Source organism: Haemorhous mexicanus, chromosome 4 (genome assembly GCF_027477595.1).
Source record: "Haemorhous mexicanus isolate bHaeMex1 chromosome 4, bHaeMex1.pri, whole genome shotgun sequence".
NCBI lineage: Eukaryota > Metazoa > Chordata > Aves > Passeriformes > Fringillidae > Haemorhous > Haemorhous mexicanus.
The window spans coordinates 2,527,088-2,553,089 of record NC_082344.1 but is presented as its reverse complement, the minus strand read 5'-3'; the positions used below and the strand labels follow the sequence as shown (position 1 = coordinate 2,553,089).

The following is a 26,002-nucleotide window of genomic DNA, read 5'->3' as shown; positions in this document are numbered from 1 at the left end:
CACCCCGAAGCAACACAGAGTTTGGGATTAGCACACAAAATGAACAGATTAGCATCTTCACAGCAAAACTAATTTGACTGTTACTTCACTTGCACATTAGTTGCTCATTCACCACTCTCATATCTCCCTGCCAGATGTCTCAGGTTGAAATTTTCTTTTATCTCAAGCTAGAGGTTGCTCTGTGTGGACAAGGACAGAGAGAGTATCTGAGGAAGCAGCCAACTGTGCAGCAAAGACACATCCCTAAGGCTGCTTGGACTTGGGTTAGACCTGGGCATGACAGCCCCAGTGTGAGGACTGCAATCAATTCAAGAGACCCTCAGTTAAACAGTGGGAGTGTTTAACTGAGTAGCCCCAGAAGCTGACTGCAGTGGTCTCTCACTTGATGATCCAGTGCACAAACCAGGATTTTGGATAACTTTCACACAAGATTATTCCACCTGATTGTTCCAGGACCAAACATGGTGCCAATGCTGATTTAAGCACACACACTGAAGGCATATGGAAAACTGATCCGCTCTGGGGAATGAGAGGAGTTTTGGACACTCTGGCAGTGTTCTAACGATTACCCAATTAGAGGTGACTAGGAACAACATCAACATGAAATAGGACAGTCACATTCCTGGCTGGCTGACTGCAGAGAATGACCTGTGCCAGGAGCTATTGATGTTCTTTGAGGAGGTATTCACTTCACTGAGTTCACTGAGGTGAACTCACTAAAAACCTGAAACCAATTCAGGGGATAGAGGGACAGAAACCTGGGTCTAAATTAAAAAACAAGCAAACAAACAAACAAACAAACAAAAAAAAACACGACCAGGTTCTCAACTGCCCTTGATTTTTAAGCAAAACTCCTTCTGGAAGTATCAATTTCCAGAGAGAAGTGTTGAGGTGGAGGGAAAGTCAAAGAGCCTGGCACAGAAGCTAAGGCCAGCCTGATCTTACAGCTCAGGAATCTGCTTCTCTGCCTCACGTTTAGCTTAGTGCACACTTAGGTCGGATGTGAACTACCTTAAGAGGATAAGGAAGAGCAGAGGAAATTACATTTCCACATATGACAACCAGCTGTATGAGGAATACTTTCACCAAAATAACGGCCTGCTCGCGAGCCCTAAGGAAGGCAAGGAAAGAACCGTCCATGGGAACAAGCTGGCAGTGGCAATCAGCCTTACCGTGGTGATGGCGTTGGGCTTGGCCCCGTGCTGCAGCAGAACGTTGATGATGTGAGTGTGGCCTTGCTGAGCAGCCTGGTGCAGAGGGGTGTACCCATTCTGTTATCCACGGCGGTGACAGCAAAGGAAGCAAAGAACAAGAACCAATCATTAGATCAGACATTTCACTTTGCCTCCTTCTGAGATATTTCAAACATAAATCATGACACCAATTGATCAAAAAAAAAATAAACCTTCAATAATAATAATTCTCCTTCCCCAGATTAATGGAAATATAAAGGAGGGTAATATACTTATTAAAAAAAATTTCTCTCACAATAAAAAAAAATCTATGAAAAGACATTTCTGCCCCATTTTCTAAACCAGAGGAAGCAACAATGTGGAACAGCAAAGTTAAAGGGACATGTTGAGGGCACAGAATCATAGCTGAGGCAGAGAACATTCCTCTTCCTCTCACATCCTCCTTTTCAACAGAGGGCCCAAGATTTCCCTTTAAAATATCTGAGTCTATTAAAAAACACATCATTTTTAACAGCAGTGATTAAAGCCTGTTTGCTTTTTAAAAGGCTAACAACATACACCTATTACAAATGTCAATCAAGTTTATCTTCACTTGGCCTCCAAAAGGCTGGACCAAGATGTAATTACACTTAGGAATTTGTACAGCGTGTCTGCCTTAAGAAACAGGCTTAGTTCAAGATACTCATCCCCTCCAGTGGTTGGTTCTCGTGTCACACAATACAGAAACATAACCAAAGTGTGCTTAAGCTGCCTGATCTGAGACGGCATTGTGTGAGCCCAGTCAGGCAATTGATTTACAAAATTATTTGCAATTGGCTTTGAAAGCAAGCAGAGAAGAAACTGGAAGAAAACCTTGGGGTGATCGCACTGTACACTTAGGTAAAGCCTGGGGCAGGCTCTGCAAACGCGCCAGGAGACTTATCTCTGCTGCAAACAAACAGATGCCAGTAATGCTTTGCACTGCTAATTAGAAGGTGATAATCCACAACTGTTACAGTTCTTTTACTGGCAACATATCCAGTTCTTATATGTGTGGACTGCTAAGAACCACTGCTTACTGTAGGTTCTAGTGGAAAGCAGATTCACCACCTTTGTTTGAACAGTGTACTCCTTCAAAAACAGAAGCCATGTGTTCCTTGCACAGAGCATTGTGCAGGCTTTCTCCAGTGGAAGCCCAAGCTGCAAACAGGTGTTATTCATTCTTTAACATGCCTATCCTGAATCCAGGATTTATTCTTTAAACTGAGTCCACGACACCAGTTGACAGATTGCCAGTATTTTCAGTGGTCCCTAGGTGTGAGATTGCGGAGAACTGCTTCCTGATACAAACTTGCTAACTAAGCGAAACTATTCTAAATAAGTAAAATACCTGGGTGAATGGAGTCATCATCTGTCCCAGTGGTCCTTTAAACAAAAAGAGAGACCTAATCCTAAAGACACAATTTTGTCTGTCCCTTGAGTTAGCCTCCAAATACCTCAGCTGAATGTCTTGGCAGCTATAGTTTGGATCCAGCTAGTGTCTGCTTTATTAATTCTCATCAGCTGTTTTTCTAACAGTGTTGCCTGTCCTTCTGGAATCCCTGAGTTTAGCCCACTGATTCTGGGTGATCCCATGAGGGATGGGCCAGAATCATTAATTTATTTACTTGGATTTTTCTTACCGCATTGAGTTGTGACCACAGCTACAAAATACTGCTACTCTGAGAAATTAATCTTGCCATGGGTCCCAGCTGGGGACAGGGGAGCTGACCAGAGGAACAAGTAAACTACAAGCCAATGATTTTGATGGGATTTTCAAGACACTCTCAGTGGGCTGCTTCCTGTTGGTCCCAAGACATCCAGCTTGAATCCAGCAGCCAGGAAGTGCCTGAAGTCACCTTTAACCAAGCTGGAGCCCTACAGTTCCTGAGTTCACCTTTTCTTTCTGATAACGGTGATGTGATGATTTCTGGGCTGCAACACACCATGGCTGCCATCAGAACCTCTCTTTGCATTCTCAGAAGATACGCAGCTTTTACTACAAAACGCATCCCATTCAGCTGGTGTGGCCACCAGTTTATCCCTGAAGAAAATGTTCAAGTCAGTGGGCTTTGTTCTGACTTTGGCTTTAGGCAGTCAGGCCCATTTCAGTCTATCTGGTCAGATTTCAGCATAGCCAGATTCCCCTCAGAAAACCCCAAACTCTCCTTGAGTAAACCACATTCCCTTACCACAGCTGCTTCCTCTCCCAGAGTCATCCCACCCACACACTGAACAGCGGTAACTCTTCCCACTCTTCTCCCAGTTATCAGAGAGAACTGGCATCACCCTGAAAGTGTCTGAATTGTTACTTGCTAATTTGGCAGCACAGTGGTATTACAGTGGTGTAAACCATATGGAAATGAGATCAGGAACAAACTTTCATTTGTTAGTTTGCAAGTAATAAGAAAAAGAAAAACCAATGACATTGATTGTTTTTGTTGTTTTTTCATACCAACAGAATTATCTGGCTTTTCTTTCCTGAACACCACACCATGAGATGGAGCAGACAGAGCGCATTCCATTACAGCTACCACACGTTGACACCTCCCATGCCATGGTCAGAGCTCCCAAGGGAAAAAGCACGTATGCCACGTAGGAGTGCTGTGTTACCATGTTCAGAATAAAGAGCAAAAGCAAAGCAATGGAAAATTCTTTACCTTTGTTTTAGCATTGACATTTGCTCCGTGCTTGAGGAGAAAATTCACCATTTTGATGTTTCCATAGTGACAGGCCACAATTAAAGGTGTATAACCAAGCTACAGGAGGAGAACAAAGAAGTAAAACTGCAAGCTCAGTGGAACATTCCTTGGACAAGGGCAGCACCCTTTGGCACGCTGGAGACAGCAGCCACTCCGTGATTTACCTTTGTCTGAGCATCCTGGTTCGCACCGTGTTTGGTGAGTATCTCGGCTACGTTCACTTTATCCTCTTGAGCTGCAAGGTGTAAGGACGTCAGTCCAGCCTGGAGATGGAATATAACAGGTAAGTAAACAAACAGGTGAAAGTAAGACTAAAACCCTACTTTACATAAGAAAAAAATCTAGACTTCCCCACTTCCTCATCTATAAACACGATCAGACCCTAACTACAGCTTCTGAGCATGGGTGGTGGTTTTAAAGTAGAGTTGATGTCGCTCCTGTTCGAGCCGACAAGCAGATCCAAAACAATTCCATCACCATAACCGTAGAGGAAAACTTTAAGGCATGAATGCTCAGGATTGGTTACAATAATGTAATTTGGGAAGCTGAGAAGCCCATTAATAAAATGTGCTTCCCACTCCTCAGACAGAAAGAGGAACCTTGACAGCTGCAGGCACGAGCCAGATGAAGACATGAACTCCAGAAATAGATCCCATTCAATTGCCAGGGAAAAGGATGCAGCCTTTAACTGACAGCTCACTGTGATCCTGTGCAGTGCTTTCCCAAGAACAAGGCACTGAACAAATCTTGTATAAGAAATGAAAATCTCCTTGTTTCTATTAGCAGAGTATAGAGATACCAGCCTTCTACTCTAACTTGTATGAGCAGAAGCTGCAGGCTTTTCACCTGCATAAATAAGATTTGCATCTATCCCTGGATAAACCCAGTGGCCAATGAAGTTTTACAGTAATGGTTTGGGGGTTTTTTTGATGACCTTCTTTTCTGTACAAAAGCTGTTAGGCACAAGAATTGAAAAAAAGTTTGGAAAGGTCTTCCATAGAATTTTTCTTAGTCTGCTCCAGCAATATGATTATTTTCTTATTTGCCAGGGAAAGTAAATTTCTTCACTTACCACTGACGGATAAAGACATGCAGAAAAGAGCCTGGAGAGAGCACTGAATTATTTCAGACTGGAGCTCTTGGCTTTCTGGCACAAGTTGTTAAACCCCCCCACAGACAAGAATGTTGCATCTTACTGGATATTCCCACCCATAATACGTGGTTTTCAATTGTGAGTTACCTTTGTTGCCACATGGATGTTGGATCCCTTCTCCAAAAGTAAAGTCACCATGTCCGTGTGACCTTCCTGGGAGGCCAAATGAAGTGGGGTGACTCCCTGCTTGGTCAAAATGTTGGTCTCAGCCCCATAGTTCAACAGAGTGGTAGCTATCTGCATCTGGTTTTTCTTGGCAGCGATATGCAGAGGGGTGTATCCATTCTGAAACCCGGCAGGGAAAAAAGGGAAAATAAAGTTACCGCAACAGCCATGTAAGCCTAAGAAGTCAGGCACCGTAAAACAGTATTATTTGATGCTATGCCTGCTATTAGAGATGAGAGTTCATTAAATTTTCAAGGCCAGACATGTCCCGCATGGCCCTGCTGTTGTGTTGCTTTGTCCGTCTGTTATTTTCACTGCCTAAGCCAGAACAAAGCCAGCCCTCACCAGGGTGGGCAGGGCTGTTTCACCAATACCTTCAATTTAGCCCGAGTTCAACACCTACATTTTGTACAACCAATGTTGCAAATAATCCCTTTTGACTGGTGAGTGACATTGCCCATGATGACTGATGAGTGAACACCCTTCATCACATTATGCTTTTTCAGAGCACGTGAGTAGAGATGTGTTTGCATATGGAATTTTGATACACCTGTCAGTCACAGGCTGGAAACAGCAATGGGGTAGAATGTTTTTGTGATTGAATTCATCATTTAGGCACAGAAGAATAGCATTTTCTGGAAATAAGGCAACTTCCTAATTGCTTTATAATACATCATGAGGGAAAAATCCCCAGGTGCCAGCACACAGGTCCTGTGGTGGGTGCTTGGTTGGGTTGTCCTGTGGTTGTTTTGTAGTGTTTTTTTAAGTGGGAGTTTCCCAAACTACCCTGCTTTCCACGCACTGCCATGGAAACCACATTCCCAGTACAATCCCTAAGCATTTCCTGAAAGCCTGTAGATAAGTAGCCTTGCACAGGGCAGGACAGTACCTGGTGTTGCACCCATCTGGTCACCATTTTCCCCTTTTAGCAGCTTTTGCTTTACACAGCAGTAGCACAACACCACTCCTAACCCTGGAATGATCTGTGTGCATGGTCAGAATGCACATTTCTTAAGTTATTGCTAATATTACACAATAGTGAGGTGACTTCCAACTGCAGCCAAAGCTCTGACAGAGCTGGGTCCCCTCAGGGCTCCACAGGGTCCCCTCAGAGCTCCTCACCTTCACCGTGATACCACAACACCACTCCTAACCCCGGAATAAAATCTCTAATGTCATTGCTAACATTGCACAATAGTGAAGTGACTGCCAGCTGCGACTAAAACTCTGGTGGGACTGAGTCCCCCCAGGGCCAGGGTTGCCCTCAGGGCCGCCCTCACCGACACCACGACACCACGACACCACGGCTAAACCCGAAATTCACTCCCCTTGCGCTCACTCCCCGTCTGCCTGGCCAGAATAAACATTTCTCAGGCCGTTGCTACCGCTGGGCAGCAGTGAATGGCCTGGCGGCCGTGCCTCCCCTCACGGCGGGCGGGCGGGCTCACCTTGGCGGTGGCGTGAGGCGAGGCGCCCTTCTCCAGCAGCAGCAGCGCCACCTTCTGGTTGTCGTAGTGCGCCGCCACGTGCAGCGGGGTGAGGCCGTTCTGAAAGGGCGGCGACGGCGTTAGCGCGTTACGGGACACCGCGGGAAACGGGCGGGACACGGGACACCGCGGGAAACGGGGCGGGGGGACTCCGGTGCGGTGGGATGGAAGGGTCCGGGGGGCTGCAGGGGACAGAGGGGACGGCGGGGAGGCAGCGGGGATGGAGAGCAAGGCCATGGCAAGCAGGTGGCTGTTAGTGGGAAGAAGCAGCGTACCAGGCCAACCACGGTGGCAGCCGCTGGCTTTCAACACTCTAGACCAGGGGATGGTGTGGCTTTGCACCTATGTTTATCCACTGGGAATTTTGGCAGCCTGATGGAACCGGTGCAGCCTGAGCCAAAGACACAGACCTGCCCTCAGAGTAGCCATGCACCCTCCTGCCATGGACCCAAACTCAGCACGCTGGGTAGCAGCAGTCAGCCACCACCCAGGGGAGACACGACCCCAACAAAGCCACAGCCACCATGCAAAAGAAGCTGCAGCCTTCTTAGGGTGCATATTTCACACAGTTCTTCCTTAAGGAAAGACTTCTGACTTTTCCTTCCCCAGCAGTACCTTGCCAGCAGAATCAGGACAGGCACGGCGCTGCAGCAGGAGCTTTGCCACTTCCAGGCTCCCATATTTGGCTGCCACATGCAGCGGTGTGAATCCCTTCTGAAAAATTCCAGGAGATAAAACACAGACGTGTGTGTTAAAGGTCACGCTGACATCTCTTGTTTAACAACTATGTGTTAAGCACTTACTCTTCAACCTCAGAATGATAACTGAACCCAGAAAGAGCAGCCTCTCTTGAAAGCACTTTGAGAAGCATGAAATACAAGAAAATACTTTCCCTTTTATTATTGTTCCCTACTTCTGTGCTCTCAGGCTGGCAGACATTTTATCTGATACAGACTGTACTAGCAACACACACTGCGTGGGGACATGAAGGCACTTCTTCAAATTTACACCCCAAACCAGCTGCACCTTTTTTTGTTCCGTGATGACAGCTTTACAAGTATTTCCTGCATCAATCATTGCCAGTAACAATGAAACACCAATGAAATTCATCAGATAAATCCTCCAAACTCTAATTCCATTCCTTCAGATGGGTTTGGTGAAAAATTATTTGTACTTGCACTTGAGTATTCATACAGTCACAAAGTTGTGCTGAAGCTAAAAAGAGCCCTTCTCTTCCCCTGTTCTAATTAAAAAATGGGTAAGGAAAGCTCGTGGATGTATGACAGTAGGTGGCAGCCCACACCACTGCCTGACAGTAATTTTGGGAAGCTGCAATGACCTATTTGCCTGGCACATAAGTCGTGTTTAATGTTTATTATCATTATCACTGAGTTCCATTAATCCCACCTCAGAAAGAGTTTATAGTGGGTAATCTCAAACATTTTCAGTTCACAAATCACAAGTCTGTAAAGATATTATCTAGTGGGCTCCATCTTCTCCTATTCATAATTATAGAATGTTCCTGCAATACTAATTGCCATCAAGCTATATGGGAAATTAGGAAAGTATTTAGTGTATTTTTAGCCATTCTAATGTGATTTAACAGCTGGATAAAAGGAGAACAGCAAGCCCTTCCAGTAATCCATGGATCATAATTTGAAAATTGCTGGTTTAGTCTTTTAAACCCTGGAAGAGACGCTGTTGTTCATAAACATGCTTTAAGCTCCAGCTGTAAAACCAAGGGTACTCTTATAAATAGCAAAAATTATGTGATTCTCACATATCAAATGCTTTAAATTTGGAAAATATATCTTGATACATCACTCTCCTCACAGCTATCTACTGTCTCACAGATTCATCTCTCTGTTAGCAATCTATTGGTACCATTTTTGGCTAAAAAACCCACTAGTGATTCTGGAGAACATTTTTTTTATAATCCCAGACAAAATGGCCTGTTGTGTCACATGACATCCCATTTTAGAACCACTGCAAATAGATCCAGCATTCGATGAGACTGGGCAGATGCTGACTTCTGTGTTTTAGGAACACTCCTTTCAGCTAGCACAGGACAGAATTATTTTGCTATTTAAGTAAATAACGCATTGAAGAATAAAAGGAGACCTGTTCATAAAAAATGTATCATTGCCATTCCCTTTTCTTTTTTGGAAATTCTGCCAAAAAAGCTGTGCCTATAAGGGAAAGGGAGAACCAAGGACATTTAAAACCTGTTGGGATCATGTGTTCATCAAGATCCGCATTTGGCTTACTTCAGTGGCAACCAAACCCAATTTCAGATGAGAGAAGAGTAAGTTGAAATTGATTAGCTTGTGATCCATTACCCCAGTCTCCTGGATTGTTGCCCATTAAATAAGAAGACAACAAAAGGCCCAAACTGCTCCAGCTTCTCAATGTGAAAGCACACCATCACAGCACAGAGCTGCCCTAGATGTGAAGGTTAGCCTTACCTTGGTGGACATGGAGTGCGAGGCGCCCGCCTCGAGGAGCACGGAGGCGACGTCGAGCTGCCCCTCGCGGGCGGAGATGTGCAGCGGGGTGTAGCCGTTGGTGGTGGCGGCGTCGGGGTGCGCCATGTGCTGCAGCAGCAGCTGCACGATCTCCGTCTTGCCCAGGCGGGAGGCGATGTGCAGCGGGGTCTGTTCTTCCTACAACTCAAATCGAGTGGGTTGTTAGTGCTAGGGAGGCACCCTGAGCTCAGCATCCTCCGGGGTCCCCACAGGCCTTCCTATGTGCTTGTCTTGCAGAGTCATAGGAAGTGATAGCAGAAACATGGAGTAATGGAGGAGAGGAGGGTGGTGAATGATTCCTTCAGCCATGGTTTTAAGAGAAAAAGAAAACATTGTAAGCAGAACACCTACCCTGGCTCGGGCATCCACCAGGGCCCCGTTCCTCAGGAGGCAGCGAACCACTTCCACCTGCCCGGCACGTGCTGCCATGTGCAATGCAGTTTCTCCACGCTGCAGGAAAGCAAAAGCTTTCAGTGCCCTAAACTTCCATGAAGAAAGATCTTTGCCAGCACCAGTCCCACCCATGACAACTGGTGCTGAGACCCATTCTTCTGCCAGTTGAGACTCTGGCTTCAGCTGTAGGGAGGGGTGTAAATACATGTGGCTGTACCTGGAATGCCTTGGTTTGCCACCTGGGCAATCCAAGACTCAACCACTGAGAGACAGAATGAAAATCCTGGCTTAGGAAAAATTCTTTCAGATAGACTTGCCCCGGTCACGTATGTCTCAGCTTTCTACATAACAGGGCATCAGCTCGTGTGCCACACAGGAGCTGAGAGTACACTGAGCTGTCTCTCTCTAGGGATTGCACGGCACAGGAGCCTCAAGATGGAAGGGGATAAATTTCCAGATGGTCCCCTCCTGCACACTGTGTGGAGCTGGCAGCATTAAGAGGCCTTGCAACAGCTGAGCACAACTCAGCCAGCACACGGAATGTGTAAAATCTGTACTCGGCAGTGTGGCTCTGTCTCCATGCTGTGGAAACAATCTTGTTTCAAGCCTTCTGTAGCTCACAGAATTTGAAGGGTATGGAATATTGGAAAGCATTTTCAGACCAGGGATATTCAAAGCATTTACTTTTTGCATAGGTTTTAAAAAAAAACACTGAAATGAGGATTCCTTGAGGACAGCATTCCTACTTTAACTGGGCTCTGTTCTTTAAGCACAGTGTCCCAAAGTGGACTGAAAGAGTCCCTGGGAGGCTCACCCGCGTCTGGTACATCAGGTCCTTGGACAGCTCCACAACCAAGAGCTCCATTCATCTGTTATCTCGTGAGAACACAGCAGGACCCATCATTTCTTTGTGTTAATTGTTCATATTTCTCACACCAGAGCTGGAGAATATTCTGTTGCAAGGCTTTTCTCCTCTCGCCTACCACTTAAATTGCAACTGCCAAAATGAACACTCTAGGCAAGACCTTTTACATCAGAAAGGGGGAATCATGTCCTCTTGGCCTTGTCTAGATGTAGGCAAAGAAGTAGCTTTAGCTTGCCTACTAATAGGGATTTTTAATTACAGAAAACCCTCTTCACCAGGAGTTGATTTATCTTGTCATTCTTAAATTAACATTGTATTACCAGCTGTGATTAGTAGGTATGCAACAACAAAATCCCACAGCCCTAGCTACAAATCTTAATCATTCCGTCTATATATAAAGTTTATTACCTGAAGAATAAGCTGTTTAATATGTTAAAAACACTCTAAAGATCAAATGTCTGCAATGATCCTTTTGTGCCTAAATTAGCAAAGCAATTTAGGTTTTGGAAACAGTAATTCAACAGGGAAACTCAGCTTACCAAGTAAAAGCCAAGACACCTGTGTAGCAGAAATTGTAAAGTGTTAAACTTTGCACGCAAATGCCTGGTAACACAATATTTTTAACTGCTTCCACAAGAATTTTCTGGGGTTTTTTATTATCAGTAAAGTTCTTACATAAAGATTTCTTCCATAACAAAGTATGGAAAGTCTATTTTAATGATTCACATTAACAATTCTGCATGCTAACAATTTCACTGGGTTCAATGTAAGATTTTTCTAGCTGAGTAAAACTAATGAGTACCAGGATTACTAAATTTTTGTTGCTGGGAACACTTACCTATAACCTTATGTACTGAAAAAAGCTGCTATAACCTTATGTACTGAAAAAGGCTGCTTTCCAAGTACAGGTGGTCCCAAGTTGAATATTTGTTTATGCTGACAAATTCAAACAGTAAAATATCTTACAAAATACATCTCAGAAAACTATAATATTGTTTTTGTTGAGTTTTTGTTTTTGGTAACTAGGCTGTTGGCATACAAACACTGATCTCTATGGTAAGTCAGGTTCTGCATTTCGTGTAACTTGCCAAAGGTCACATTTTCCAGATTTAATCACCGGTTCTTGGAATTTCCTAAGAGGAACATCTTGAGTTTCCCAGGTTTGCTTTTTGTTTCATTGTTGGGGTTTTAAGCATTTTATACTCTTTCACAGACAGGAATGACACAATTTCATTGCAGCCAGCAAGTCATGCAGGCAAGAATTAGAGCCATTTGGACTTGAATTTCATCCTTCAGAACAGAAACACAGACTTTGTGGGATTTGGCTTATAATCCCTTTTGGATGGTTTTGGTGAGCTTTGTCTGTTTCTAAGGAAAACTTTACCTACTTCAGCATTGTTGCAGAGCACATGAAACCAGAGATGGCTTATGACACAGGCAGCCATCACTTTCCCCTCTTCACTAAGAATGCTACAATAACTTGCCCTAAAATGCAGCAAGGTGCCATTAAAATGTGACCTTGGGCTGAGCTACAGGGTAACCAGAGACTTTCTGAGGGTCCTGAGCAGAAGGTTCTGGTGAAAGCCATACTCACAATGTTAGTGACATCGGGAGAGGCTCCGTTCTGCAGCAGGAGGAGGACTATGTTCAAGTGGCCCATAAATGCAGCCACGTGTATTGGAGTGAGGCCCGACTGCGAAACAAAGCAAGAGCAGTTTTACTCCTCTGCACGGCGCGAGGGACGGGCTTCTTCGTTCAAATCAAACATGCAGCAAAGTGAGGCAGAACGGGAGAGACAGAAAGAAGGAAGCAGAAAAGGAGAGAGAGAGAAGGAATGTTTCTGCAGGACATGAAAGGTTTTGCTACCTCTGTTATAGCCTGGATTGAAGCCCCATATTTCACCAGGAGTTCCATGACTTTGATGCGATTTTTCTTGCAGGCAATGTGCAGTGGAGTAAAACCGTTCTGTGCAAAAGACAGTGATGTTAGTCAGAGACATGCAACTACACTTCCCACACAGCTCCACGCTGCCGCACTGGGAGCACAAGGGTTAGGCTACCACAAGCAGCTGTTCTTTAAGCACAACAGGTTATGAATTACAGACAGCTCCCACTATCTGAGGCACAACAAAGCAGGGCTGCTGCTTTCTTCCCAGGCAGGGGAGAGGAAGGAAACCTCCCCCTCCACAATTCACATACAGATCTGCCAGTCCTGCCTGCCAACTGCATGTGTGTGTGTGCACGTGTGTGTGCGCTTCCTGGGGCTGCACACACGTCTGTGAGGAGCACTCCCAGTGCTTCCCAAGACTGCCTAACACAAGGGAAATCGAATTACAGTGAACGCTTCAGAATCAGTGCCCTTAGAAAGCATTTCCTGTGCCTCTCTAGGAGAACCACTGAAGGTTTGGGTTGGAAAAGCCCATCTTGTTCCACCTCCTACCATGTGCAGGGACACCTTCCACTATTCCAGGTTGCTCCAAGCCCCATCCAACCTGCCCTTGGAGATTTCCACAAATGGGGCAGCCACAGCTTCTCTGAGCAAGCTGTGCCAGGGCCTGCCCATCCTCAGAGGGAGGAATTTCTCCCTAATATCTAACCCAAATCTACTCTCTTTCAGTTTGGAGCCACTTAAACTGAGAAAAAGAGAGGAACAGAGTGCTTATTCCAGATTCCTACTTAATCTGTCATTTTACTTGAAATCTAAGGACCTGTGTGTATTTATTTTTATATTTATACGAACCTAAGGTATAATATCCATGTGTGTGTGTACATTCTGATGTACCTTAAATAAAGAACCACCCCTTGAGCTGTGGTATCGTGATAGTCTGATGACAGTTAATGCAGGTTAACTGTGTGTCTGGAGCTGAACCAACACATTATTTACCACACATGAACATTTTAGTGAAAAGCACAAGTAACATTTTTTAGATAATGTCGAAAAATTGGTAAATTTTCTAATCAAGAGCATCAGTATTGCCAAACAACCAACCAGTAGTAACCAGAACCTTGCAGTGAAATTTTAGTTTACGGGAAAAGATAATCACGTGACATTTTATGGGCTGCTTCTGTTAAAGGAAATGTTAATTACTAGTTCATTGGAAGGTGCTTTAAAGCATATACACATTTAAAAAGCTGAGAACTCACATAGTGCTTGTATCCCCAAAGCATTTTGCAAACATTAACAATTATTTTTTTTAAAGTAGCTGAAAATGAATTCTTTATAGTACTGATCCCATCACTGAACTCTGCTGAATATTATTACTGTTTCTCTGATTTCTAAGGAAGTAATCAAAACCATTCGATATTTTACCTCCCACACAACATCTCTCAATATATTTCATTGGGAGTTTCAGTGTTTCAGAAGTTTCCATATTTTTCACTGAATTTCACCACCTCAGTTGATTTAATTTTCCTACTTCTATTTAAGTGAGGCACAGTTTGACGGGGGAGAGGAGAAGGCAGAAAAAAGATGTATCATTAACAGAAATTATGAGCTTCATTTAATATATTAAACACTATCAACAAGCCAAAGGCGACAAGTCCCTGATGGGAGAGAGAGAAAATGAGGGGGATAGGGGGGAGAAAAAACAAGTTTGGTGGGAAGAGATCAGAGAGGCAGCAGCCTGAGGGTGTTCTCCTTTTGTTTCAGATGTTCCACAGGGAGGCATGGAGGGAGGGGAACAGAAGATATATTTCTGGTCATGGAAGGAAAGAAAGAAGACGTAGGGGGTATTTGTGAGTAGCTGAGCAAAGCGCAGCTAATCAGAAAACTGGCAAGAAAAACAAGCAAGGAAAAAAACAGTGTCAAAAAAGATCACCCAAGCGAGCATGGCCCTGAAAAAAGCAAAGAAAGTGTAAGAGGAGGAAGCAAAAGAGGCTATGGGATTTGTGGGTATGGAAAGGCCAAAGAAAATGAGGGGGCAGAAGAAGATGGTGTCAGTTCCGAGGAAGTAAGGGACGGGGAGAGCCTACACAGACAAACAGTGGGTCCTAGTGTGGGCAGGGAGCTGGGGAAGGCATCCAAGTGCCCTGCAGTGGGGGTGCTGTAGAGGCCTCCAGTGCAGCTGGCCATGGCAGAACTCTGGCCACGCAGTAGAATCTCAAGTGTTCAGACTCCTCCTCTTCCTGACAGAGTGCAATATGTTGGTATATGAACTCCCAGCCAGCTAACAGTTCCTAGTAGAGAAAATTGTAATCTTGTCTGGCTTTGGAGACATTAAAGACTCTCAAAATGTTTCCAGAGTCAAATGTGATGTTTTTCTCCTTGTTAGGTGCAATGGTTTGATCAGTGAGTAAAAAGAATCATACCTGGTATCCTGTAAGCATAAGAACTGTTTTTTGGAAAGAAAAATGGCATCGAATAGAGGAAACTTGTCATCATTTGACAAATGCAGAAATATTATCTTGTTAATATGTTTTGCCTATGCCAATTAACTTACTGATTCAGTTGAAAGCCCAGAAATTGCATATTGTATCACCTGGTATGGAAAACTGAGCCATTAACTCATTAAAACACCAATGCAAACAGCAACATCAGCCAGAACGAGCTCTGATTTTAGGGACTCTGCAGAGCTTCCACACCTGACACTACAGCCACTTGCCAGGGGGTTATTCCATGACTGGGCCTAAGGATACAAGGCACAGCACTGGTAACCAGCAGGTGTGACACCCCTGTGGCTACTGCACCTACTTAAGGCTGTTGCTTGTGCTGACAGTTCTCACTCAGTTTTCCTGGTAAGAGCTACCAGGCAGCTTTGTTCCATGACCCAGGTGGGACAGCTTTACCAGGGCACGGGCGTTGGGGTTGGCTCTCTTGTCCAGCAGGAGCTTGGTGACACGGTAGTGGCCGCAGTGAGCAGCCACGTGCAGGGCAGTCAGGTAGTCCAGCGTCACGTCGTCCACGGGAGCCTTATGCTGCAGCAGGTGCTTGACACATTCCACGTGGTCCCCCTGGGCTGCCATGTGCAGTGGGGAGAGTCCATTCTGTGACAGAAGAGAACAGAACTGCAGCTTCAAGTAATCCCCACTTAGACTGTGGCACATGTAAGAAGGACATTTGTTGTTGTGAGGTGCTGCTCGGTGGGCTCTGCTACTATACAAGTATCTTCCCCTCATTAGTTTCATCAGAGACAGAATTTGTAGGAAATGCACTTATTTTAGATGCAAGTTTTCCAGATGTGAGGAAGAACACACTGAAATCATTTTCCAACTCTGAAATAGTTAGCAAAAATAATTAGGAGAAACAGTCCTTGTTATAGTATGTGACGAGTCAGAAAATGTGTGCCAGGAATCACCTCTCAGGAGTGACTGACCCAGCTTTCACATCTCTGTGTACTACAGCCTCAGGAAGCAACACAAGGGAAGGGCTGGCAGTAGCACTCCACATCATGTGTTTGTCTGATACTAGGGAGACGGGCAAGCAAGAGTACACTTCTCCTACATTTAGGAGGGATTATGTAAGCAAACCTCATTTTGGATCATTCTTCCCATTAATACATCTCCTTTGGGAGGACAGTTACATTCCTGTCTTCCTCCTTGTCCTCTCAGGGACACTGAAAGCTCTGTGGAAGGTTACAGGGGTGTTCCATACTTTAACAGGACCCACACACACCTTGGTCCGTGCGAGCAGCGGGGCACCTCGCTCCAGGAGCAGCTCCACAACCGGGTCGTGGCCACTTCGTGCTGCACAGTGCAGTGGGGTGAGTCCATCCTTCAAGCAAAAGGAGAGAAAATAAATGAGCACATCCTCAGCTGTTTGTCCTGGCACTCTGGGGTACAGCCTGCCAGGAATTCAGCCCCACACATGAGAAAAACCTCCTTTGTTGACTCCTAACTGAAGCTGGCTCCACAGCACAAAGTTTCATCCCTGTTCTTGCTTGCACCAGTAAAGGACACTCTGAGGTTACTTTTTGAGGGAGGAAGCTCATTGTGTGCTGAAATCCCTCCTCAAAGAATAATAGGAGGGTGCACTTCCTCCTCCCCTCCCTGCCCTCTGCATGGCTTTGATACAGCATTGCCTTTCCCTGGGTTGAGGGTGCTCCATAAACCAGCCCATGTCCTTTGGATTGCTTTTGATGCAGGAATCAAACCAGTGATGTTCATACTAGAAAATTTGCTCTAGAATTTTCTTTTGCTTTTAAACAGGCATCAGGATAAAGAAGATTTTAAACCAAGAGAAAAAGAGAGAAACATAACCAAGTCTTTCACTTCTGAGATTGAGGGGTGAAGACAGAGCCAACAATTCTTTTCTAAAACTGCTGTCAGACCACCAACCCTACAATAGTTTTTCCATTGCAGAACACCATTCTGTACCAAAACACTTGCTCAGGGTTCTATTAATTATCACAGCAGTGGTAGCAAAAGATGTGCTCATGAACAATTTGGATGGGAGAATGAATTCTAGGTAGCTTTAGTATAGCTTGGGTTTTATGCAGAAAAATAAGTATGAGGCTAGAAAAATGGTTGTGAAAGAATATTAGTGCTGAATGACTGAAAAAAGGTAACATGTAGGATATGAAAAGCCAAGTTTTCATCTCATTAGCCCTCAGCATTGTTCAAGCATGCACTCAGAGATGTCATCAACACTCACTCAACAGAGGTGGCTTTACCAAGGTGAAACAGGAATGTTTTTAATTGCAAGACAAGCCTTCTCCTTTTGAGACATGCTGCTCATTTTGTGTGACAGTGACATTGTTATTCCAAGGATCCCATTGAAGAATTCAGTAAGAGCTTGATTAAAAGGACAATATACCGGTCTGAATTACTCAGAGGCTAAAAAAGCAGCAAAACTGCAAAAACATGGCACTAAGGATGAGTTGGTGACCCTGCTGTTTACCTTGCTGGGGTTTGGAGGAAACCAGCACCACTATGTTTTTAAGTTAAAAGTAGCTCTAGACTACACAGTGCCATTGCAGCTGCAAGCTCATTGTGGCAAACACTGCCCTGTAACACCCTGCAAAAGGCAGTTCCAAGAAGCAGAGCCTCTCTCATGCCCTGTTTCCAGAGCACGGAGCCCTTTCCAAGTGAGCAGCACCACAAAGCTCCACAGCTGCAAGGGGCTGAAGACTGCAGGAGGAATTTTTCTCCCTTACTTATCTCCTTTTTCCAGAGGCTTTTGTGACACACTGACAGGGTTAGGTGTGCCTTGGTGCTCACTGTCTCAGAGGCATTCCTAAATCCCACAGAAGCTTTGCACTGAAATCCCACAGATGGAAGATCAAACCCAAAACCAGGACTTGCAGCCTTCAGCACTGGCAGATGGGGTCAGTGTGAAGAATTAGGTGGAACTATTTTACTTTTTTTATGCACTGAAACTTCAGAGTCCTCTAAACCTAGTCTTTTTATGACCAGCTGAGGTATGTTATCATCTCATTGCCAGAGAGATTCCTACAGGTAACTCCCACTGGCATTACAAAGGTAAGAATATATCCCAAATGCATTTCTAGGGAAGGTATTTATTTGGTATTTCTTTCCAGTTTCTGGCCTCTTGTGCTCTACATTTTTAATCAACGTGGGAGGTTCACTTTCCCCCTCTGTGTGGTAGCTTTGATGTTACTCTATTTAATGAAACAGCAAAAAAAAGGAAAATTGTGTGAATCCTCGAACAAAAGCAGGACAAATCCCAAGAGGGAGAAAAAGATGAAAAATATAAGCTAAGAAGCACATCAACTCCACAACAAAGTCTGGCTAAAACAAAAAAAAACTCTAAATAATTTAAAACAAAGATTTCTTCTTTGTTCTTATCTACCATTACCTTTAAAAGCAGAGATAGAAATTTATGCTACCAATCCTACTCTACCCTGCCACAGCTGTTTTGAGGACCTCCCACAGAACCCTCTTCCCTTTCCTCTTTCTGCTCTGAGGAAAACATCACGTATATTTAAAAATTATTGTCTATTTAATGCTTCAAATTCTTTTGCTTGTATCTTTTATTCAAAGATGAGGGAGATTGCAAAGAGAGAGCTGTTGTAGTAGAAGAATCAGTAGAAAACAATGCAGAGAAGCTGACATGAGCTAACATGAAGAGACACACTGGTATACCAAACAAATCCTTTTCTGCACCATTGTCTATTTGCCACGAGCCTCAGTGCTCTCAAAGTGACTTCAGGAGTTGGCCTAAGTACTTTGTCAGTCATTCCTTTGCTAATTGAAGACCACAGAGTGACCAATACATCAGGCACATCACTTGACAGGACATCCAGCTCCGGGTCAGAGGGACACAGACTTTAAAGGGCAGATAATGGATACCCCATAAACACAAAGGCTGCCACACCAGGAGACATGAAATTCAGCAATTTGATGTTTAGAGAAGTTCAACAATTATCTCCTTTCCCTGGATAGTGTGGAATGAAGAGTTAAATGTTTCTATCTTCCCAGTGACACCCCACATCTGGCGTTCTGCTGTTCCCAAACGTGGTACTCTCCTAACTCAGTGATGTAACCAACAGCTGGGTCACCCTGAGAAAGGACAATGCAATCTCCTCTGTGTGCATGGAAGCCAGGAAATTCCATCAAGGCTAATTCTCTCTTAAATGGTTCTCAAAATATGAAGAAAACTGGTGCTTTTTTTTTTTCCCCACGAAAATCAATCACTGGTCATTTTTTAAGCTGCAGACTTAATCCTGAATGCTGTGCATGACTCCTAACTGTAGGGCTTCCAAAGATGAATTATTTGGTCATTTCACAAATGCCTTCTTTCAGCTTAGCAGAGACACAGAGACAAAAAGAAGCTGTGCTTAGGAGGGATTTTTAATGGGAAATGATGTGGGCAGCACATTCACAGGACAGTTGCTCACATTCAGTGCTCATTCAACCAAAAACTGATGACAGAAATGAACATCAAAGGTCAAATTATCAACGAATCATTCTAAACTGCAGCTGAATATTCTCTTTTTCATTAGGGTGAAGTAAACTTTCAGTATTTCATATGTCAAATATGCAAAATTGTCTCAATTTTCTTGACAAACAGAGAGGTTTTAATTTGTTCATTTTTCATTACGACTAAACCTAATCTCTTTAAAAATTACCAAGGCGAGTCTCCCTCTTGCTTTAAGTTCTTGGCATAATTAAACATGCTGTAAAGTATTCCTCCAGGTCTGCCATTCTCAGCACAAATTTGAAAAATACGGCAAAAAATAGAACATGTGCTTGCTTGAGTATTAAGATAGTAACATAAGTAACTCCAAACAACAGTCATTTTCTAGATAACTTGCTTAGACAATGCATCCAACATCCCTTCCCACTCCCTTGTAAACATTACAGGGAGCCACTGAATTTTTTATAGGAAATATCTGCATTGAGATGAGATATTTATAATCTGACATGGCTTTAGGAACAGCAAAAGCTGCCAATGAATTATTAGTGCTCTGTGCATGTCAGAAGATGAGGAGCAAATGTCACAGCAGCATTACTGCAGGAACAAACACTGTAGAGAGCACAGTGCCAAGGCAGGGCCAGGATCCTGCTACAATGGCTACCAGTCCCGTGTGGAAACAGCAGAGCCAAGCCTATTTCCTCCGGACACAGATGTACCAAAGGAGATTTATTAGTAATAATATCTCAGTAGGTTTCCAGAATGAGTGTTAAAGGGTGTCTGAAGCACATTCCCCACAAAAAAAAACCCAAACCAAACCAACCAAATCTGAGTTGCACTGCCCACAGTTTCCCTCCTTGTGTTTTCCCATGGGTACTGCTCATCTCCATGAGTGACCTGCCACTCCTCTGAGCTCCAGCTGAGCCTCCTCCTTTCTGTGGCCCTTCTCCAGCCCCAGTGGTGCACCAGACCTTGTCCCACCACTGCCACGCCTATCCCTGCTCCAGCTCCAGCTGCCATGCTGCAGGCACACAATGTGCTTACTGTCCCACACAATAAACTTGCCCTTCCAAGACTGGATGCTCTCTTTCATTCCACGGATTTTATTCAACTGTAAATATTCAGGAAGAAAACCTGCAAGAGGAGACTTAAGAAAAGTCCCAGAGCAACAAAAATCTAATTTTAATGTTGGCAAGACTGAACAGGAAGATGACAAAATGTGTGACAGCTTCAGCAGCTGAGACAGGTGAGAGTGTTCCTCCCCCTCTGAAGGGTGTTTGCTTACTCCCACAAAAATGGAAATTCCAGCAAGGTGATAAAAACTTGTGAATAAAACTGTATTTTAAAAGAAAAAAAGCATGCAGAACCAAAAAAGTCTCATATTCTTGGTTTGTTCCTCATACAATCTTAGAGAGGATAAAAATAGAGGTAATACAAAAACTGCATTCAGAAAGAATATTCCCAAAACCTTGTAATAGCCAGCAACATTCCCACATTCTGAAGGTGCACTCTTATGATTCTCTTATATGAGGACTCCTTTTTATAGAAATACATGTATTTTGGCCATGCTAAAATTGCTTTTAAATCCTGACACTAATTCCCTGTAAGAATCCCTAGTGTGGTCCAGGAAGACTGTAAATGCTTTCCTTCCCTCAAAGTGAGAACTGGTAATTGCCACACTACCCTTGACCACCTGACAGTGAATCAGGCCTAAATTCAACTTTCCACCATCTTTCAGAGAACAGATTTCTGCACAGTTTCTCTGACCCCCCAACTCCAACTAATCATCAGAACCTGCATGGGTTAGAATTTTGGCCAAATATTAAAATGAAATAATTTTTAAACAAAATTATTCAATTGAAATTGTTACTAATGTAAGAAAATATAAAGAGAACATAGGTTTGAGTAAAATTGTGAATGTGAAATATCTTAGTATAGGTACTTTTACCCATTAATTATTCCGTGAACAAAAGTCCAGGGAAGGCCTGTATGTAAATGGAAGTTGCAAAACATATACCAGATATTACATAATAATATGGGTTAAAATAATATTTTAGTATTTTATTATCATATAATAATTACCTACTGTTAAAGATGATATTTTGTTATTATATACTATTAGAATACTCTCCTTAACAGAGAATACTAATAGAAGTATCTATTGTATTTGAGAATGGAGTTTTCATTTCTGCTTTGGATACAATAAAAGAGAGGAATTAAATTTCACATTTTAAAAACTTATGACTTGAGGGAAAAGAAAGAGTATAACTTGCCAAAAAATAAGTAAGATATTATTTTAAAATGTGTAATTGTGTCAAGAGATTTACCACTATTCCTACATTTTTATGGCTTTGTGAGAAATGCCATAGAATTTCAGCAAACACATTCTGAAATGTATAGAAAATCAAAATACTAATTCCTGCAGAAAGCAGAGCTTTCCTTTGATGTGCTGCATTAACTGTGGAACAGCAGGACACATGCATCATTTACTCCCTTTGAGGAATAGACATTTTAATTTATATTTTTGGACAACACAGGGGCTCCTAAACAATCATTCCAATGGAATATTTTCAAACATAGAAAGCTTTCACAGATTAACTTTGCAAACCTGAAGTACTGAAGCCCATCTGCAATCCCCTAAAATAAGTTTTTCCATCTTAATTTATGCAGCATCAGATGTCATGTAAAAAGCAAGCTAAAAATAAACAGAACGAAAGCAGCGAGGACTGGTTTAACTGAAGGGCGTTTTTTGATGTGGTGTGGAGCACAAGAAGTTGGCAGTGAAACATCCTAGTGTTTTAATTCTGCTGTTCTGCAGTGACTGTGACCTGCTGGAAGGCAGCAGGAGTTGCAGGGAAGCCGAGGGAAGGCAGCAGGGAAGGCAAGGTGGGTTAGTACTGCAGCAGGGCAGGGGCAGGCAGGGTCTGTTCTGCCATGGAAGACTCACAGCCAGAGCCAGGCACTCGAGGTGAGTGGACAGAGCACAAGGAGAAGAGAGACACACCCAGAGAACATCAACAGCTGACACAAAGCATGGACAGCAAAACCAAAGCTCTGGAATCTTCCCCACCATAAGGCACACCCCACTGGCTGCCACCATGAGCCCTGGGGCAGGGAAGAAGTGGAAGGTGAAGGTGAGAGGAAGAGGGAGCCTGTACAAGCTGGAATAGGTGTGCCTTAGGATACCTGTATGGGTTTTCAGGGACATGCTTGTAGTGATATTTTGAGCCCATGTAGCAGCTGACACAGGGCAGGGAGCAGAGACAAGGAGACAAATCTAAAATTGGTCCCTCCCACCCACATTGGGCAAATCCTGTTCTCTCACATTCATTCACAACTGCGCTCAGCCTTTGTGGGTGAGCAGGGATGGGAAAACACTTTGACCTCTTAAAACCCAAAACATCCCTCACAATCATCTGTGTCGACTTGTCTAGAACAATATCTAACTACTGAACAGGAAATAGGTGAACTCAATACATGCCATTCCAAAGGTCAGATGAACTATTTCTGTAGGACATGCTCAGGGGCATGTGGAATATCCTGACTGAAGTATATTATTAGCATTTCATGCCTCTTCCCCACGAGATTTTAGGTGTTTATTGTGGAAAATGTGAGCAGGGGTGATTTGCTGTACACCTGCTTGAGAGATAGCTTTTTTCACCAGCAGGAGTTTTTTAAAAATAAAAGAAAAATAGTGAGATATCATTTCATAATCAGAAACCAAATCACAGTCACATACAGAGTTCACAATAATCATGACTGTCTTCAGAGCTTAGGAATGGTTGATGTAATTAATATCCAATTAACTGCAGAGGTTGAACTGACTCCAAGGGTAGCTGACTGTAATACCTTCTACCATCCTATCAGGTTAAACAAAACCTCTCATGTCCAGCTCTATACTTTGTGCTTTAAGACACTCTCGATCCCTTGGACATGTAATTTTGCAGACCAGCTGCCTAAAGACCAGTAGCTCCTAAGAAGGAGCCCTGTGCAGCTCAGTCTGAATAAACTACAATGTTTTCCCAGGTGATTCCAAAAACACATTTGAAATAATTAACCCTGCCCATATAAAATGATGGGGGTTTTTTGCCCTGGATGACTGAAATCACCCATAAATAAAGGGCAGAGAGATGATGTGACATTTCAATAGGACAACTGGCAGAAGGAGGCCAGTGAAAGTCACCCAATTAATACCCATACTTTGTCTGGGGAAGAGACACGTGGCTGCTGGCTCTGAGGAGGTTCCTTGCCTCTGTATCAGCTCTCCAATAAAAATGGACTGAGTCCAGCAGAGCTTCCACAGGGCACACTGCAACTAGCATGGACATTTAGGGGTCAGGGGACTGAAAAGCTTAGCTGAGTCCAGACCTCCCATTTCCTTTTGCTGTACATCACATGGGCTGTGTCATGTCAAGTTGGACCAACTAACAGCCTTATTCCCTGAAAACCATCAGTTTCATCAGCTTTTTCTTGTATGATGTAGGCAGGTTATACAAGAGACTAAAGGAAATAGCATTTCTGCCTCCTACTGTCACTAATACCAGCTATTCTTGAGTCTGGCACCATTGAACACAGTCTACATAAAACAAACACACAAAAAAATCCCCAAAAGCAAGCAAGGAGAAAACCCCAGTCCATTCCCCAGAAGGGACAATATCATATTCAGGGAATAGAGAGACTCACCCTGGTTTTGGCATCGATCTGCCCTCCGCGATCCAACAAGAGCTTCACCATGTTTGTGTTTCCCCTTTTGGAAGCCACATGCAGTGGGGTGATTCCATTCTACACCATGAAAAGAACAAACAATGAGCTGGATGGATCTGAAGGTGTGCAATGGGGGTGGAATTTGGATTCGGATCACAAAAAATGAGACCATCACATCATAAAGAATAAACGAGAATGTGCTAGAGCATCAGAGCTGGGCACACACCAGATAAGCTAGAGTTAGTAATTCCTTCCTAAGCAAGAGTCCTTCTCCATTGTTTTGGGGTCCTTGAATGAAGGAAGCAGCGCATCTGCCCAAGCAGCAAACATTGCAGCCCCAGGGTCGGACAAATACACAAACATGTATCAGAGTCCCAATGAGCCAATAATCACAAAACACTGAAGCATTTCAATTGCTGCAACGTACACAGAGGACACAAATGCGTCACTCCTACACAAAGGAGCCTTCTTGTGTAGTGCCAAGAGCATAAAGGAGTGGTAGGCTGTGTAGGCTGAAAGTCCTTGAAAACACTTTGGGTGAGGCAAGAGGTAATATTAGCAGCTACTCCAGATTGGAAGCAGGAGGCAGTCAGTCTGGAAGGCAGAACCTGAGGTAATTCAAAGTGTGTCTGGCAAAATCAAACAGCAAACTTGTGACCTGGGAGCTGGGTTGAGATTACCAGAGGTTTTCACTTCAAACTACGTAACGTGCTACAGCAAAGAGACTGGACCGTGTAACTCTGCAGTTGTTTACCATGAAAGAGTAGTCATGATTAATTAGTTCTTTTATTGTTGAATTTGCATAACAGCAATATACTTTCCTTTCTGGTTTTGAAAAAGAGTTATGTGTGAAAACATCAAATTCAAGTGGTATAGCAAATATTGAATACCAAAAAAGCCAATCAACCCTACATCTATTTCCAGAGTACATCTAACAAACAGAAAAGCCAGAGGGAGGTGACACATTATAAGAGCATCAGCTTTCTGGAGCTGCCAAAGGATCCTGCTTCCTCCAGCTGGGAATACTGGCTGTTACATAACTCCCAAGGCCTCCAGGGCATTGCACGGAAACAACCTTTCAGAATTACTGCAAAAAAGACATCTTTGATCCCAACAGAACTTCAGCATCACTTTGCTCCTTTCTTCACTCAGCTCTTGCCTCAGAGGTACCCAAAGAAACCCTCCCATTTCTGCAGGCCACCAGAAGCAGGAAGGTGAAGGGGTGAGTCCATACCCTGGCGGTGAAGTCGACGGCAGCTCCGCGGTTGAGCAGCAGCGTGGCCACGTTGACGTTGCCGTAGTGCGCGGCGATGTGCAGAGGGGTAAAGCCGCTCTACAAAGGGAAACAGCCCTTGTTATGGACATCTCACACCAGCTCAGCAGTGAGCTACAGCTTGAGCTCAAAATGCTGCCCAGCTAACACATCATGGCAATTTTATCCAGCCTGTGAATACCTATTCTAGAGTACAGCCTTTCGGGCAGAGCGGCCAGTTTTCTGGTGGGACATTATCAAAAGTGCTTCATTCTTTCCTTCCCCAGCTCAGCCCCCTGCATCAGTGGCCAATAAGAGCAGTTTTCATCACACAAAATATTAATGTATTAGCTGTTCTTAAAGAAAATAAAGCAAGTTCCTTATTACCATTTGGAAGCAACATGGGTCTTTTAGGCTGCATCTATTTATTGGGGTTCGAAAAATGATCGCAAAAGTTGTTGGATTCTTATTTTACTCCTCTTAGAAATAGGGATAACATATTTCCTACTGGGCTTCTTTTGTTTGTTTTTTTTTGTTTTTCAAAAGCAGTAATTATTCAAAATGTAATCAAAGAGTTTGCTTTACATGAGAAACTACTTAGCAGCATAGTAAAATAATCATAATTATTTATATACAATTTGGATTGCAAAGGAGCTGAAGAAACTTCACAATCCATAAATAAAAAACCCCACATTTTATTCATTGTGTTTTGAATACTAGAAGGTGAAACCTGC

The 26,002-nt window shown here is 43.6% G+C and overlaps 1 protein-coding gene across 23 annotated transcripts in view; it reads right to left on the bottom strand.

The window, feature by feature from the left end:
• ANK2 (ankyrin 2) overlaps positions 1-26,002 on the bottom strand; it is a 263,109-nt gene that overhangs the window by 75,387 nt on the left and 161,720 nt on the right. For all 23 annotated transcript variants that reach the window (XM_059843636.1, XM_059843633.1, XM_059843638.1 and 20 more), the window contains 14 exons: positions 25,251-25,349; positions 23,996-24,094; positions 16,112-16,210; positions 15,286-15,483; positions 12,368-12,466; positions 12,096-12,194; positions 9,595-9,693; positions 9,184-9,381; positions 7,334-7,432; positions 6,680-6,778; positions 5,154-5,351; positions 4,078-4,176; positions 3,872-3,970; positions 1,173-1,271 (listed from right to left, as the gene is read on the bottom strand). In XM_059843636.1, the coding sequence (XP_059699619.1) occupies positions 1,173-1,271; positions 3,872-3,970; positions 4,078-4,176; positions 5,154-5,351; positions 6,680-6,778; positions 7,334-7,432; positions 9,184-9,381; positions 9,595-9,693; positions 12,096-12,194; positions 12,368-12,466; positions 15,286-15,483; positions 16,112-16,210; positions 23,996-24,094; positions 25,251-25,349 (1,683 nt within the window). The remainder of the gene's footprint in view (positions 1-1,172; positions 1,272-3,871; positions 3,971-4,077; positions 4,177-5,153; positions 5,352-6,679; positions 6,779-7,333; positions 7,433-9,183; positions 9,382-9,594; positions 9,694-12,095; positions 12,195-12,367; positions 12,467-15,285; positions 15,484-16,111; positions 16,211-23,995; positions 24,095-25,250; positions 25,350-26,002) is intronic.